The 11,939-nt window shown below is 50.3% G+C and overlaps 2 protein-coding genes across 2 annotated transcripts; one reads left to right on the top strand and one right to left on the bottom strand.

Moving 5' to 3' along the window:
- Positions 1 to 224: 224 nt before the first annotated feature.
- On the bottom strand, positions 225 to 5,489 carry DDX49 (DEAD-box helicase 49). Its single transcript, XM_055804816.1, has 13 exons — positions 5,332 to 5,489; positions 5,118 to 5,241; positions 4,934 to 5,019; positions 4,564 to 4,685; positions 4,287 to 4,474; positions 4,010 to 4,150; positions 3,372 to 3,447; positions 3,191 to 3,267; positions 2,579 to 2,676; positions 2,150 to 2,224; positions 1,467 to 1,555; positions 1,007 to 1,078; positions 225 to 721 (listed from the first exon to the last, which is right to left on the bottom strand). Exons 1-13 carry the CDS (start codon positions 5,444 to 5,446, stop codon positions 530 to 532), a joined length of 1,455 nt encoding a protein of 484 aa, XP_055660791.1. The 5' UTR covers positions 5,447 to 5,489; the 3' UTR covers positions 225 to 529.
- Positions 5,490 to 5,647: 158 nt separating this feature from the next.
- Positions 5,648 to 11,586, top strand: COPE (COPI coat complex subunit epsilon). Its single transcript, XM_005234983.2, has 10 exons — positions 5,648 to 5,807; positions 6,122 to 6,184; positions 6,606 to 6,706; positions 6,915 to 7,067; positions 7,534 to 7,587; positions 8,493 to 8,574; positions 9,624 to 9,779; positions 10,056 to 10,124; positions 10,632 to 10,706; positions 11,246 to 11,586. The coding sequence occupies exons 1-10, from the start codon at positions 5,682 to 5,684 to the stop codon at positions 11,291 to 11,293; spliced, it is 927 nt and encodes a 308-aa protein (XP_005235040.2). The 5' UTR covers positions 5,648 to 5,681; the 3' UTR covers positions 11,294 to 11,586.
- The last annotated feature ends 353 nt before the right edge of the window (positions 11,587 to 11,939 follow it).

Raw genomic sequence — 11,939 nt, 5'->3', positions numbered from 1 at the left:
AGCAGAATTAGCCCAAGAAAACCCCAGGACCAGCCACACAATACAACCCCCCCAAAGCGTTCCAGGAATGTTTCCTCTCAGAGATCTCTGGGCTGTGGCACCGATAGGGGCTGAGCTCATTTTGTCAACAGTATTTTTAGACCCTGGCTCAGGGGAGAATCTGTTGATATAAACAAGTGTGATGGCGAGCACCAGCCCTCAAAAGAGAAAGAGCAATGACTGAATGAAGGAGGAAGAGAGAGAAAGGATCTTTATTTCCCTTCACGTCACCAAGAATCCAGGTCTGGACTCTCCTTTGCTGGAGGAAGGAAACATGCTCTTGAAAGGTGTTCTTCCAGGAGTCTGATCCAGCTGCCAGGAATGGCCCAAGCCAGCAGGGTTGTGAAGGAAGAAAAAAATAACAGAGGCAGTTTATCAAAGTGTCCCTTCTCCCCTCACCCACCTTCCCCAGAAGCGTCCAGATTAACACACATTAGATCCCGGTATTCCCAAAGTGGCAGCAACGTCAGGGCTGTCTGAGCCAAGCAAGTCAGTCCAAGGGCTGTTCTTTCTCTTCCTTAGCACGCCGGTTGTTCCGCCGCTCCATCCTCTTCTGCAGTTTCTTCTTCAGCTGCAGCTGCTTTTTCCTCTGCAGTGTCTGCTGGAGCTTCTCGCGGCATTGCTTGTTTTTCTTCTTGATCTTTGCTAGCTCTGCCTTCCTTTTTGCTTCCAGATCTGGATCCTGCAACGGCAAATGTCAGGACACGTGACATGCCCAGGGACAGCGCCACCCCCTTTGCCCTTCCAAGCCCCTTTGCCTTCCTACTCAGTCACAGGCTAGAAAAGTCAGAGGCTGCTCCAATGCACTTTTTAATACCTTTTAGTCACCCTTTCAGATAAAATTTCACCACCCTGAAGGGGAGTGAGCAGACACACCACAGCAGTGAGGGAGAAACTGCCCTTCTTCCACGCTGACAGCATTACACCAGCTACTAATCAAAATAGTTCATATAGCAGCAGCTCTCACCTTTCCTTCAAGGATCATTTGTTTCCGCTTATTTATTTCTTTCCTCTCATCAAAATCCATTCCTTCCAGTTCCTGTCAAAGGAAAAATACAGCAGAGCACTGTGTGTGACACATAGAAAAGACAGCTCTGGAGGGTCGGAGGAACCTCCCAGCACACACATTTTCGGTAGCTTGCAGGCCTTCCCCCAAAAGTACCCACCTCAACACGCAGCAGCATAAAAATGCTGTGAAAACGTGCAATAATAGAGCAAACTTAGGGAAAGTAACTAAACCAACTCTCCATACACACATATCCAAGCGCTTCCAGCAGAAAGAGGAACACAAATTCTTACTTATATGCTCAAGAGCAAATCTGCACGTCCAGAGCCGCATGTTAGACTGTGACAAATCTCCTGCTTACATGCAGCTGCGCAGGATCTCCAGTGCTCTCAGCAAAGGTGCTTCACACTTGCACACTTACGATTTCACATTCCCTCCTGGTGACGTTCACTTGGGTGAGGATGTCAAGCACAAACTGCTCCTCCACAGAGTACTCCTGCAGCTTCAGTTCTAAATCAGGGTGAGACATTTGCAGACCATGGTTGCTTACAAAATCAAGGGGTGGGTTCTCAACTAGTAAAAAACCTAATATCTTTCCAATGATTATCAGTGGAATTGTTGTCATATGCTATGATCGCTCCAATTTCTTCAGCCTACAACAAAGGATTAAATCCTCCCCGGTGTCTACAACTGCCCATACCACAAGAGGTTGCATTTATTAGGTCTACTTCCTAAAAAAATAGGAAGCCTGAACCTATGCAAGGCAACCTGTTATTTTTGTCCCCATCCGCACAGGCAATACCAAAGGCAGTAAGGAAGAAGCTGGCCGCTTTTATAAAAGGTTAGAGAAAGCTCATCAGGCGGTTTCTCCTCCACTTGAAATAGCAGGAGGAGAAAGATGTTGATGCCTGGCACACTCAGGAGCAAAATCAAAGTTGATGGAGGTTCAAGTGCTCCTGCTCTGCTCCAAGCCTTAGCCACGCAGGGAAGAGAAACCTTTATGCCGATGATCTCGAGCATAACATTCTGCACTGATGAAATCAGTGCCGCCAGTAGCACAAGCACCAAGGAGCATCTACGATCCCCCATTTTAGTGGCACTTACTGATTTCTTCCTCAATAGCATGGACGAGGTGGATGTCATACTGTGTCACCAGTGTAATAGCTATTCCTTTGCGACCTGGATGATGAAAAAACAGCGATACATGAATCTTGACAAGCAGAGCGAGAGGAAGCCTAACCCACACCAAATTCCATCCGTCCCCATGAGTCAGCCTAGCACAGTATAGGGTCAGGGTGCTCAGAGGGGTCTTTAATTGCTCTGAAAATTCAGGTAACCATTGGCGCAGATCAGACACAAGTCAGCATGAGCCATCGGCCCAATCTGAAGGTGGGATGCTGAGCCAGAGATCCCAGTATATCTGGTACTGACTGGGAAGGCTGCGCTGCAGCTGCCTCGCACCCACTCAGGGCTCAGCCCCAACACTGGGATCCCAGTTTTAGCCAGCCAAAAAAATCGGATTCCCCTGCTCACCTGCACGGGCTGTCCGGCCAACCCGGTGAATGTAGATTTTCGGCAGGCCAGGAGTGTTGTGATTGATGACGACTTGTACTGCAGGAATGTCCAAACCTCTGGAATGCAGGGAAAAGGAACAGCAGCTGAGAAAGGCTGATTTAATAGAGGCGGTTTAAATTCTTGTCCTCTACTTTCTCCGAGAGCCCCGTATGTTAACAAATATCATCCTTACTGGCTCAGGCTGGTTCTAGGACAAACTCCCTCCTCGTGCAACTCCCCAACAGCCAAAAAACACAACGCTGCCTTTCCCCCTGCAGGTCCCCCCTAGATCCGGGAAACACATTAAGCCACAGAGAAATGATTCTGCTAGAACAGCCCCCTTCCCTGCTGCAGCAAAACAAGCCGGGATCAGAGCTACCTCCCACACAAACAGGCTCCGAAGCACAGCTCAGGGATGGTCTACAACAGGACTGAACAACCCTGTCCTACTCAAGCAGGGGGAATTTAAAGCTCACCCTCCTGCTAAATCCTAATCCTATCCCTAAATCCCACCCTAATCTCCACAGTGGTTCTGGTGTTTAGAAAGCAGGCTTAAGAGGTGTGGCAACAAAACCCACATTTTTCCCTTACCTGGCAGCAACGTCAGTGGCAATGAGAATCTTGAAAATGCTGGACTTGAACTTTGCTAAAGCTGCAAATCGTTGCCGCTGTAAAGAGAAAAGGCTGTATGAGGGATGTGGCGATGTGGACAGATGCCTGGCTCAGGGATGCAGCTGGAAGCATCCATCTCCCAGATCTGCCCATCACTCACCTGTTTCATCATGGAATGCAAAGCTACAGAAGGAAAGCTGTATCTCCTGAGCATCATGTTCAAGACCTGGCAGTCCCTTGAAGGGAAAAAAAGTAAATTACCAGAAACTAACAGGGAAATGTAAAGCTGATGGGTGAGGACAGAGCTGGGGTTTCTCGGGAAGCCCTCACACTACAATTCCCACAATGCAGTTAGTTCTAGAATGCTCTGACAGGAGTAGGGAACAGGACACCCGCTCACCCCAGAGAAAGCGACTGGATTCCCACTTGCACTCGGGGGAATGTCACCAGCTCCAGGGCTCAATCCCGGTCACCTGAACCACCGAAGGGAGGGAGCAGCACAGTGCTGTCTCCTCAACAGCGCCATTTCCCCCCTCGCTTTTCCAGTATCTATCAGCAGGAGGAAAGGAAGATGCAGGGAGGTCAAGCACCTCAACCTTCTAGCGTGCTAGATTTTTAGGAGGCCCTTCATCCCCAGATCGCTCCAAGGAAAAGGTGTTTCTCTACCAAACTTCAGAACAGACTAAGGAAGCAAATACCATCCTAGACTAACATCCCATTCAGTCCAAATCGGATCTGAACTAGAAACATAAAGACACATGTACGTTAGGAGCAATCGGGAGGAACAATGTCACTCACTTGCAGGTTTTAGTAAAGATAATAATAGACCAGTCTTCATGCTCATCCTGGAAAGTCTGGATTAAATGGACTAGGTACGCGTCCTTGACCGCTTCAGGTACAAGCAAGTAGCGCTGGTCCAACTCATCCACCGTCCGCACCCTGTCGGGAGGGGAAGGTGAAGCACCAGTTGGTGGTTGAAGATAGAACATAAGGGAGATGAAAGGCAGTAAGGAGACAAGGTAACGAAGTGGAAACGGGATTCTTCATCCGCTCAGTAGAGTGGGTGGAGACTTACTCGGACACAGCCTCCCAGAAGAATGGTCTGTTCGCAGCCAGGCTCTTCAGCTCGTTCAGCGTATCAGTCAGCGTGGCGCTGAACAGCAACGTTTGTCTGCGCGCTGGAACGGCCTCCAGAATCACCTCCAAGTCTGCCGTGAAGTCAGCACAGCCCTGCTCCAACAGCCGGTCAGCTTCATCCAAAACCTAGGCACAGTCAAAAATACTGAGCTCATCTGCATGCATACCTAAAAATCTTAAAAGTATTAAAATTTTAAAAAATAAAACTGTCTTACCAAGAACTTTAGCTTTTTAAGACTGAAAGTGTTGGAGCTGCGGAGGTGATCCGCCAGCCTGCCAGGTGTAGCGATGACAATGTGGGGTTTACGAGAGAGCTCCAGCGCCTGCGCCACCATGTCTGCAATGAGGACCACAGAGCCGAGGAACATTCGACACTGACCTTAAAATCATTTAGTCTGTAAAGCATCGCTCTCTTACTCCCACCAGCCTCCGCTGCCTCGGGCACTGGGGAACAGCTCCTCAGTGTGAAGAAAACAAACCGTGTGGAAAGAGAACCTCCCCGGGTGCCCTGCTCTGTCCCAGCCCTGCCATACCAGGGCTGGAGTGGGAGGCCGGAGGCTCCGAGCCCTGTGCAGCAGCACTCACCCAGGCCGCCCACCACCACGCAGTCCTTCAGGCCGAGGGGCTTCCCCAGGACGCGGAACTGCTCGGCGATCTGGTATGCCAGTTCCCTGCCGGGGAGGAGACAACTGCAGCAGGGCAGACGGCGGCGGCGGGGCCTCCCGCGGCCGGCTCAGCCGCTCAGCGCCCTCCCGGGGCTGCTCGGTACCTGGTGGGTGTCAGCACCAGGCAGAAGATGCCGTAGGGGTCCTCAGAGAGCACCTGCAGCACGGGCAGCACGAAGGCCGCCGTCTTCCCGCTGCCCGTCTTGGCGCAGCCCAGGCAATCGCGACCTGCGGGGGAAGAGAGGAGGCCGGGGCCCGTGAGCGGCCGCGGGGGGCGACGGCGGGCGGCGGCGGGCGCGGGGGGGGCCGGGCACTCACCCTGCAGCACGGCCGGGATGCAGGCGGCCTGCACGGGTGTGGGCCGGCTCAGCCCCACCTGCCGTGCCTGCTCCGCCAGCCACGGCGCAAGCCCCAGAGCCCGGAACCCCGCCATGGCCGCGCCGCACGCCGCTTCCTGCCGTACGTCACCAGGAGCGCCCGCCCCCTCATTGGCTACCCCCTGCCGCCCCACCCAGCCTGCCTTGCGCGGCAGGCAGCTTCCGGCGCTCTGCTGACGTCTCTAGCTCCTTGCGTGTCTATTGGCTGGCGCGGGAGGTCGCCATGGAGACGGCGGCTCCCAGCAGCCGCCGCGATTCAGCTGATTCCGGAGACGTGTCTGGGGCGGGGAAATGGCGTCCGGGGCGGGCGCGGGCTCTGCTGGTCAGGGCGGCGATGCCGACGAGCTCTTCGACGTGAAGAATAGCTTCTACATCGGGGCCTATCAGGCCGCCATCAATGAGGCGCAGCGGGTCAAGGTAGGAGCGGTTCGGGGGTAGGCGGCCTCTCCCCGGGCCTCTCCCTGGGCCTCGCCGCCCCGGCGTCTCAAGGCCTGAGCCTGGGGCTCCCCGAGTGCCCTTCGATCCTGGCCGCCACGTCCCGGCCTATCTGGGGGGCTCCCCACCGCCCCGCTCCAGCAGGGGGACGCGGGAGTGGGGGGGAAGCTCCCGTGGGCCCTGAGAGGATGGGGGCGGGGATCGTTTCCCTGCAGGAGCCTCAGGTGTTGCTGCGGGGTTGGGTTCTGGCTGTACGGATCCCTGCGGGTGAGTCTTATTTTCTGTCATCCCTTCAGCCGTCCACTCCGGAGAAGGAAGTGGAGAGGGATGTGTTCTTATTCCGCGCCTACATTGCCCAGGTGAGTGCTGTGTCTGCAGCAGCACAATCTGACTGCAGGGCTGGTGTCGAGGGGGTCGTGAACGGGAGTCCTGTGAGTACAGCGTTATACAGTTTGGTAATAATTCCCCCTTCAGCACTGGAACGTAATGCGTTCCCTGACCGTGCTGCGATTGTGATCGCAACTCACTGTATGTAGGGTCAGGGTGACCCGGTGAGACCCCTTTGAGAGGTGCTTTATTGTCTTTAAAATGGCACATGGGTAAATAGGCCTCTTTGGGGTTATGCAGTCTGGTCGCATTTTATAGAGTACAATGTGAGACATAAAGTAGAAATCTACTGTTCCTGATGGTGTTGTTCTCACTGTGGTTTTAGGAAGTAAGCGTGTATTTCTTGTGTCCTGAAAAATTAAGTCACAGGGTTTTCTTCACTGTCTTTTACAGAGAAAATATGGTGTTGTCCTGGATGAAATTAAAGCCAATGCTAGTCCTGAGCTCCAGGCAGTGAAGATGTTTGCAGAATATCTTTCAAGTGAGAATCAAAGGTAAGTCTGATAATAAGTTCGAACTCAAGCCCTGGCCTACAGGAAATATGTCTCCATGCGGAAAGTTTCTTGTAGAATTGTGGTCTTTATTGTGGTTTTTTGTGGGTTTGCAGCGAATCTCAAAAAGGCAGAACTGATGGGGAGGAAGGATCTTTTTGTCTTGCGTGGTAATGAAACACTCCCAAATACTCACCCTTGCTCTTCACAGGGATGCAATTGTTGCTGATTTGGACAAGAAAATGGCAAAAAGCGTCGATATAGCCAATACTACTTTCTTGCTGATGGCTGCTTCCATCTATTTCCACGACAAAAATCCTGACGCGGCTCTGCGTACTCTGCATCAAGGGGAGAGCTTGGAATGGTAAGTGTCACTCAGCCTGACATGGTGGAGGTGTGTGCTAGCAAAGCCTCTCTCGTCTGGGGAGAGGTGCCCTAGAAACGCCTGAGGTCTGGCTTATGTCTAAAACCCTTTAAAAACCATTGAGAAACTACTTTGAGGTTTGCTACCTTGGAGTAAATGATTTGGTGCCTGTCCTACGATGCCAAGTCTGTTGCTCCCTTGTGAAACCTAAGATCCTGCTTTATCGATTCACGTGCGTTCAGAATCGCTGAGGTGAGCATTAATGTCCTTCAGTGCAGCGAGGGAGCGCCTGGGAGCTGGGAGCAAGTTTCCCCCTGCTGGGGCCTGCACTAGTGGTTCCCTGCAGCAGGGAGTTGGGTCCCTGGGCACTGGCCACTCTCTCTGCTAAGGAGCAGGCTCCCAGGCAAAGCGCAGGGAGCAGTAAAGCCTGCAGTTGTGAAAATCACTTTGCTCTCGTTCCTTGCAGCATGGCCATGATGATACAGATTCTTCTGAAGCTTGACAGGCTTGATCTGGCTCGGTAGGTTTGTGTCGCTTTGCTTCTTGATGGTGTTTTTCTGGGGTGGGTCTTGATAAAGGAATTTTCATCCCCCAGCCTCCCTGGGCGATGCATTTCAACACCTGCAGTGGACAGAACAACTTGTGTGTAGGTGTGGGTGTGCTGCAAAATGTTTTCATTCAAGTGGCAGTAGCTGGGTACAGCTAAAGGAAGAGACTGACCTCTAGGTTTAATCTGACCTTTGATAGGATGTGATTTACTGTGTCCAGTGCTGGGCTCCCCAGTTCGAGAGAGACAGGGGACTGGTGGAGACGGGCCAGCGAAGGGCGATGAAGATGATGAGGGGCTGGAACATCTCTCTGATGAGGAAGGGCTGAGGGAACTGGGGCTGCTCATCCTGGAGGAGGGAAGGCTGAGAGGGGATCGTATCAATGCATGCAAACACCTTAAGGGCGATGTCGAGAGGACGGGGCCAGGCTCTTCCCAGCGGTGCCCAGCAACAGGACAAGGGGCAACGGGCACAAACTGCAACATGGGAAGTTCCGTCTGAATATGAGGAAAAATGTCTTTGCCATGAGGGTGGCAGAGTGCTGGGACAGGGCTCAGCCAGGCTGTGGGGTCTCCTCTGGAGACATCCAGCCCTGGAGCAGGTGCTGGGCTGGGGGGCTCCAGAGGCCCCTTCCCACCCTGGCCACGCTGAGATGCCATGTGAATTTCTTTAACTTCCCATAGGGAAGTAAACGAGGGAGGTCTTTGACAGATCATTTCAGTAAAGTATTAGGAGGTGTTTGGGCCGTGTTGCCAGCTTGCTGTGGCTGTTGTGCTATAGCGATGAAAGAGCTGAGGGAAGAAACTACAACCTTTTGTGTCTCTCTTAAAGAAGTTGCCTTGTCTTTGTTGTGCGACTCCCGCTTTTGTTTCTGCAGCAAGGAACTTAAGAAAATGCAGGAGCAAGATGAGGATGCGACTCTGACTCAGCTGGCAACTGCCTGGGTGAACCTGGCCGTAGTGAGTATCTTAAATGGGGATCCCTAGGCGGCAACATCTGAGAAACACCACTCCGTGTCTTGTTGCTTGATTGCTTTTCTCCCATCACACTTTCAGAAAAGTATCCATGGTTTTTGTTGGGTTTGGGGTGGGGTTTTTTTTTCCTTCCTTCAAGAACACAGAAAATATTGGTAGCTGGCTTCACAAACTATTTGATTCTTTGGATTGTCAGTCTTTCACCTGTGCTCCTTAGCCTTCAGATCACACAGGGAAGAGCTAAACCCCACTTAAATAATTCACAAAACCTTATAATACAAAATGGAAGGCTGCAGTGTTACTGGCATCCAGAGCTTGCAATTAAACTCCAAGAAAAAAACGTAATTCTCTGCTTAGACCAGACTTTCAGTCTTTTGCAAACATTCACAAGCATGTTTGCAAGTCAGAAACATACACTGTGTGGCAGTCCAGGTAATCAGGTGATTGAAAATAAGTAGTCTCCTAAAATTCAGTGAAGTTCAGGGTTATGCTTGCCAATAACCTGTTACACTGTTAAGAATTCTTTTTTAGCGTTCATTTGGCTTTCTTATGAAATCTCTCGTACAATAGTGTGTGGCTAGATCTTTATTAAGAGCTGAGTTTGCACAAGGGATGCCATCTCTAATTGGTGGAAGCCACTGCATGTAGAACCTGGAACTTTTTGAAAAGCCAGGTGTCCATACCTGCATTTAATTATAAAAATCTCATTTTGTAATCCTTTATTACATCAGGCATCTGAAGTGGTTCTTTTGAAGTGTTTATTTCTTTTTGAATGGAAGCTTGAACCTTTTGATCATTTAAGTGGTTCTTAATATTTTTGAATTTCTTTCATCTGTGGGCTGACGGTGATCTGGCATGGTACAGGAGATCACACGAATGCCGACAGCTGTCAGCATTTGTTCTTACACATTTCATACCTGTGCTTTATAACCTGGAAATGAACTTTGTGCTTAGTCCTGCAACCACGGCAAGAATGTACAGGCCTCTTAGCAATGCATAATGAAACTGTGGGTGTTTGTCTTCTCCCTTTGCAGGGTGGCGAGAAGTTGCAGGATGCCTATTACATCTTCCAAGAGATGGCAGACAAATGCTCCTCCACCCTCCTCCTACTTAACGGACAGGCAGCCTGCTACATGGCTATGGGCAAGTGGGACGATGCAGAGGGAGTGCTTCAGGAGGCCTTGGACAAGGTGCTTTCTGGTTTTGCCAGGCAGATTTGCTCTCGGCTGGGGGGGGGGGGGGTGTTATAGAGTAAAACAGCAAAGACTTTCACTGATAAACTTCCTGAAAATACCAGTAATTTGATACATATCGCTGAGGGTGGTCACTGTTAGCGCCTGCCTTTTCTCCTAGTTGGCCTTTTCCAGTAGAGTGAGCTGTGGGTGTGGGCAGCACTGTCCTGGTTGCTACACTTCAGTCACGGTGGCGGTAGGTCAGCTACATCAGGTGATTGTTCTTGTTTTCAGGACAGTGGCCACCCTGAAACGCTGATCAACTTTGTTGTCCTGTCGCAGCACTTGGGCAAACCACCAGAGGTGAGGCTTGTGTCCTTGTGCTCAGCAAGCGGCAACAATTGACCCCTTCTGCTGCTGAGGACAGGTTGTGTGTTCCTGGTGCAGGTGGCAGCTTTGCTTGGGTTTTGCAGTTTTAAGTGTTCCCATCAGGATTGGCATTAACACAACAGAATAGTTCTGGGGTGCGGGGAGCTCATTTCTTCAATATTCAATAAAGAATTTCTGTAGATACAGGTGAAGACAAGGATATATACTTGAGAGGAAGGCCTGGGCGGAAAAAGGAATCTCTTGAGTTCTGTGTTCAGTTCTCACAGAGTCATTTCTTGAACCTGCTATTTAAGGTCTATTTTTTACGTGGAGGGTATGGACAAGTCTTACTGGTTTTAACTGGGGCTTCTACCATTCAGGACACTGAGAAAATCAGGTCTTTACTCACTGTAAACACACACATTGAAGTGTGGTGTTTTAAACTCTTGGCTTCTCAATAATTAATCTCAATATTTAAAGTTATCTATCTCATCTCATCAGGTTACGAATCGCTATTTGTCACAGCTGAAGGATGCGCATAAAAATCACCCATTCATAAAGGAGTATCAGGCAAAGGTACTAATTGCTTTCTAATATACACTTGAATTTATCATGCTTCATACCCGTGTCTGATGGGGGGAGCGGATTCTTTACCCCTACATGATTGCAGTTCTGAGGGGGCGGGTCCGCATTCTTTCTCCCTTACATCACTTACCAGCAAATTTCCTGCCCCTTGTGGGAGATGTTGGGAAATGAGAGCCAGGCAGTAAACAAAGGGGTCATGCACCAGCACCTGGTAACATCTTGAAAGGATAGCACTGAGATACGGGTTCTGAATCCTTCAGAAGTTTGTTACCATCAGACGTGATGCGTAAATAGAGGAAATGTCCTTCTGAAAGGGAGAACTGAGGGAGGGGGAAAGAAAGGTAGTAGCAAAGGGAAAATGGAACAACTTGCAAAAAACTGAGAACTGATACAGGCAATCTTGCTGCTTAGAATTCCTTTTTTTCCTTTGTGAGCTGTGCTAGTCGTGTTCTCTTCAGCTAACGCAGGTTTTATTCAATTACCAGTAAAGTTCAAGATTTGTTCATTTTGTTTTTGTTCCTGATTTGAAGGAGAATGACTTTGACCGGCTAGCCATGCAGTATGCCCCCAGCGCGTGAGGAGAGGGGAACGAGGCTGCGGACCTGCTCTGTGGTACCTTGGGAATGGGGGTTGATGTGCAAAGCTTCCCTGGTAACATGGAAAAATGCCTTCTGGGAGTCAGTCTGGCTGAGGCAGGGTCTGGCAGTCCAGCAAGCCAGAGCTAAACCTGTATATAACACGTGGCTACTTGAGTTTGGGAGCTGAAAAGCCCGTCTTCCAGCTCGCCTGGGTCCTGAACTCAGTTTAAAATACAGTGCGAATCAATACACAACACTGTACCTTAAACATTCCTAATAAAGCCTTTTCTGGAGCTGTGTGCCCCTTAATTTCTGGAATTGGAGTAATCCCACTGTGGAACTGAGCCCGCTCAGCTGTCCCGAGGGTACAGATGTGGGAAGGGTGTGAAGGTTAATTTTAAGCATCTGCATTCAGTACATGGATGAACCCTGAGTTATGGATCTTCTTCCAGCCGGAGCAATGGCTTCTCCTTTAACTTCAGCATCCTCTGGAAGTAGCACACGCAGCTGTAAGGGTTACTGCTGGTGAGAGGGAAAGCTTCCCCAAAATAAAAATAATCCGGTTGTAATAGGCTCAACCTTAATCTTAAATTGGTAAAGTGCAGTAGCTAGTGTCCTGGAGGCAGGAAAGTACATCCTGCAGTAC

This window comes from Falco peregrinus, chromosome 5 (assembly GCF_023634155.1).
Source record: "Falco peregrinus isolate bFalPer1 chromosome 5, bFalPer1.pri, whole genome shotgun sequence".
Classification (NCBI taxonomy): Eukaryota; Metazoa; Chordata; class Aves; order Falconiformes; family Falconidae; genus Falco; species Falco peregrinus.
The sequence above is the reverse complement of the archived record's forward strand: the minus strand, read 5'-3'. Positions and strand labels throughout refer to the sequence as shown.

Excerpts from the sequence above, each read along its gene's own strand:
- DDX49 (XM_055804816.1), bottom strand. The coding sequence starts at position 5,446 with ATGGCGGGGTTCCGGGCTCTGGGGCTTGCGCCGTGGCTGGCGGAGCAG. Across the intron at positions 5,020-5,117 it reads CTGGTGCTGACACCCACCAG|GGAACTGGCATACCAGATCG; the intron begins GTACCGAGCAGC and ends CCTCCCCGGCAG. Across the intron at positions 722-1,006 it reads AAATGATCCTTGAAGGAAAG|GATCCAGATCTGGAAGCAAA; the intron begins GTGAGAGCTGCT and ends TTGCCGTTGCAG.
- COPE (XM_005234983.2), top strand. The coding sequence starts at position 5,682 with ATGGCGTCCGGGGCGGGCGCGGGCTCTGCTGGTCAGGGCGGCGATGCC. Across the intron at positions 9,780-10,055 it reads TTCAGGAGGCCTTGGACAAG|GACAGTGGCCACCCTGAAAC; the intron begins GTGCTTTCTGGT and ends TCTTGTTTTCAG. Across the intron at positions 10,707-11,245 it reads TAAAGGAGTATCAGGCAAAG|GAGAATGACTTTGACCGGCT; the intron begins GTACTAATTGCT and ends CCTGATTTGAAG.